The sequence below is a fragment of the Trichosurus vulpecula genome, chromosome 2 (assembly GCF_011100635.1).
Source record: "Trichosurus vulpecula isolate mTriVul1 chromosome 2, mTriVul1.pri, whole genome shotgun sequence".
Classification (NCBI taxonomy): domain Eukaryota; kingdom Metazoa; phylum Chordata; class Mammalia; order Diprotodontia; family Phalangeridae; genus Trichosurus; species Trichosurus vulpecula.
The window spans coordinates 143,987,307-143,991,040 of NC_050574.1; the positions used below are offsets into that span (position 1 = coordinate 143,987,307).

At 41.3% G+C, this 3,734-nt stretch overlaps 1 protein-coding gene across 1 annotated transcript; it reads left to right on the top strand.

Annotated features, from left to right (window-relative positions):
* Positions 1–2,607: 2,607 nt before the first annotated feature.
* LOC118837858 (ubiquitin-40S ribosomal protein S27a-like) lies at positions 2,608–3,123 on the top strand. The gene has a single exon (XM_036744982.1). The coding sequence runs from the start codon at positions 2,647–2,649 to the stop codon at positions 3,118–3,120; it is 474 nt and encodes a 157-aa protein (XP_036600877.1). The 5' UTR covers positions 2,608–2,646; the 3' UTR covers positions 3,121–3,123.
* The last annotated feature ends 611 nt before the right edge of the window (positions 3,124–3,734 follow it).

The following is a 3,734-nucleotide window of genomic DNA, read 5'->3' on the forward strand; positions in this document are numbered from 1 at the left end:
AAAGCTAGAAAGGTCATGATGATTCCAGCCTCATAAAAAAAATTGGATTGGGTGGGCATATTTGAGAGAAGACATGGAAAAAAGCACCCAGATTTATTGTTAGCAAATTAGCAAGATAGAGAGCAATAAGCCTAATGTTCTGCCATACAGGCTTCTCATTACTAAGTTTTTCTAATAACCTTTAGCTTCCATTGTCTGAGATGATTTTAAAAAACACAGAAATATGAAGCTAAGCTATCACCAGTCGTGGGAATAAAATTAGGTGAAACTAATGAAAATCTGATTTGTAAATAATGCAGTTGCCATGGAAAATTAACCAAGTAGAACCCATGCCTATAGAGTACTAAATTTTTATTTCTAGTTTGTACATAATTAGAGGTAATAGGTAAGTCCAAACCTGAAAACTTAGTCCATCTCTATTGCATTCCACCCGTAGATGCTACAATTAACTTCCCTGCCCACTCCAGCTCATCCATTTTTCACCCCACCCTCCTTCCAAGAAACTAGCAATCAAACCAACAAACCTACTTGGTTCTCTTCATCTTTCCAAAGGAGATTAAGTTTATGTTCAGCTTTGATTTATGGTAAGATGCTATTAAAAAATTCCTACTGCCTTATTTCACACAGGGTAGTGTTATATAGAGTACTGGACCCGGAATCGGGAAAAAAACTGAGTTCAAATTCTTCCTCAGGTTCTCAGACAGTCATGAGACCTTGGACAAAACACTTAAAGGTTTTGAGCATCATTTTCCTCATCTCTATATTGGGGATAATAATAGAGCCTATCTCAAAAGTTTGTTGTGAAGATTAAATGAGATGAAACTTCAACCTAGAAGGGTGTAAGGTGGATTTTAGTGTGTGTAAAGTGGATTTTTGTTATTATTTCTTACAGTTCAGTTTCCCATGATCTGTGGCCATAACAATCTCTATTTCCCAGGATCATGGTTCAAAATATCTCCACCATGCTTGCACAGCATTATATAATAATAAATAATATAAACATTTTTGCTTAAATTGTAAACATCCATTGTGCCTATACAGTGAGATACAGGGATGAGTTGATGTAACCTTGTGAGGCTATTGCTGGCAATATACCTTCTTTGTCTGTTGCCCTATGAAGCAGTTGGGCAGTGGGCAGTGAATGGGGAGGCTTTATAGTTGAATGCACAAGCTATAATGTTGTGTGTGCCTTGATGGGCCTCCATCAAGGCTTGGGGGGAATCTGTGTTTGCCTCAACTGGCCCCCATTGAGGCTTCAGGGGATTTAAGGGAAGGTACAAGTTGTGCTTGTCTCGATTGACCCCATCGAGACACAGGGATAGTTGCCCTCCACTCCTTCTCACTAGCTCCTGAAAGAAAGGTGCTTAGGGAATGTTGTAGGAGTTTGTGCTCATTATCAGCAACCCTTGTGAGAAGACTAGACTAGAATAAAGTAAAATAATTAACCTCTTTGAAACTGTCTTTCCTGTCTGACCAGATCAAGAGTGATCCTGTGCTAGCAGCCCTCCTGGGTGCTAGTGTTATCTGTCTTACAAAGAAAGTAGCATTAGAGGCCATCTAACCAAACCGTCTTGTTTTAGAGAAAAAGGAACTGAAGCAGAAAGCGTGACTTGCCCAAGTCCATGTTGCAAAGTCTAGTGTAAGATCTGAACCCAGGTTCTCTTGCTTCCATGGCCACTGCTCTATCCACTGCTTCATGCTGCCCCTCACTAATACATAAATTTGTGTATATGTGTATTACTAATTGTATTTCTGTATAATTCTATATAGATTCCTTTGGAATCTATACATATTATCTTATGCATTTAAAAACATTATTCTGATAAGGAGTCCATGGACTTCATCTGATTGACAAAAATGTTCTGATTGACAAAAATGTAAAAAGTGTTAAAAAATTTAAAAACTTCAATTAAAAGTGCTATGCCACTAAAACGTTAGAATCTTCGCTCTGGATACTTTCTTGCTCTCATTTTACTCCACGACAAACAACTAGACTTTCCACATTCCCATTTATCAAGTATTCTTTCATTTTGTCATGAAATAATATTAAACTAATGGCCAAAAAAATGAAAGGGTCTCCATACTTGCCTACTTTACCTCTAATGGAAGACGTTAAAATGTAAACCACACAGCTGTCAAGCCAAGGGAAACAAACGGGTCAGCAGGCAGTATGCATATAATTGTAGTAGTATCTACTCTGGACCTCTTGCCTAAAGGCCAGGTATGTTACATTTTGCCCCTCCTCCACAGTTTTCTAGTACTTTTAGGGGGTTTTAGGATATGTAATTTTGTCATTTGCTCAAGCCCCACCATGTGTGTATTCTCACTGACACAAGGCAAAAGGGGAAGGAGAAGATGGCTTTTTCCTCTAACCAAGTTAGTGAATTGTGTCTGTGCTCTGGTGAATGAGAGAAAATTCTTCATCTGTCAGATAAAAGTAAAGAGGCAGCCAGTTCTGGCAACATGCAAAGGAAATAGAAAGACGCTGCTCCCACCCACTTAAAAGAGGAACACAGACTATCCTCTCCTAGAAGTACATTACTGTTGTCTCCCACATGGATGATTCTGTGCTAGGTGACCTGGGCATGCATCAAAGCCTTATTACACATTCTTTCGGATCCACCATCGGTGGGTGGATCCAGTGCCATGATGCAGATTTTCGTGAAGACTTTGACAGGGAAGACCATCACCCTTGAGGTCGAGCCATCCGATACTATTGAAAATGTCAAGGCCAAGATACAAGATAAGGAAGGTATTCCCCCTGATCAACAAAGATTGATTTTTGGGGGCAAGCAACTGGAAGATGGGCGTACTTTGTCTGACTATAATATTCAGAAGGAGTCAACCCTTCATCTTGTTCTGAGACTTCGTGGTGGTGCCAAGAAGAGAAAGAAGAAGTCTTACACCACTCCCAAAAAGAAGAAGCACAAGAGAAAGAAGGTTAAGCTTGCTGTTCTGAAGTACTACAAGGTTGATGAGAATGGCAAGATTAGCCACCTTCGACGAGAGTGCCCTTCTGATGAATGTGGTGCTGGAGACTTTATGGCTAGCCATTTTGATAGACATTATTGTGGCAAGTGCTGTCTAACCTACTGCTTCAACAAGCCAGAAGACAAGTAAATGTATATGGGTTAATAAAAAAGTCAACTATTAAAAATAAGCCTTATTACACTATACAAATTGTTTCCTGCTGTAGCCAGAATGGCCTTTGTTTTCTTTGAATGACTCAGCTTACCTCATTGAGCCTCTGGACACTGTGGCTTGCTCTTCCGGGGCAGGACCAGACAACTTCCTGTGTGATGAGTCATGGGGCTGGCTGAGGGGAGGTGTTAACGGCTATGCTAGGGGGAGGGGCCAAGTCAAGAACCAATCGGCCCTGGTCGTTCAGGAGGTGCTTGATGATGTCAAAAAACTCTATAAGAGGGGAGAGGACAGCTTGAAGATCCTCTCTTCCTTTTCCGGTTGGAGCCAGCGACAGTTACAACGACAGTTACAGAGGCAGTTACGACAGTTACGTCAGTTACAGCCACAGCCACAGACACAGCTGAAGCAGGAGCTGCCAGTAGCAGAGCTAACCTACGGGAGAAAGCTGAACAAAGACTTCAGGCCATTACAGCGACAGTTACAGCGACAGTTGGAGCCAGAGGCAGTTACAGAGGCAGTTACGACAGTTACGTCAGTTACAGCCACAGCCACATACACAGCTGAAGCAGGAGCTGCCAGTAGCAGAGCTA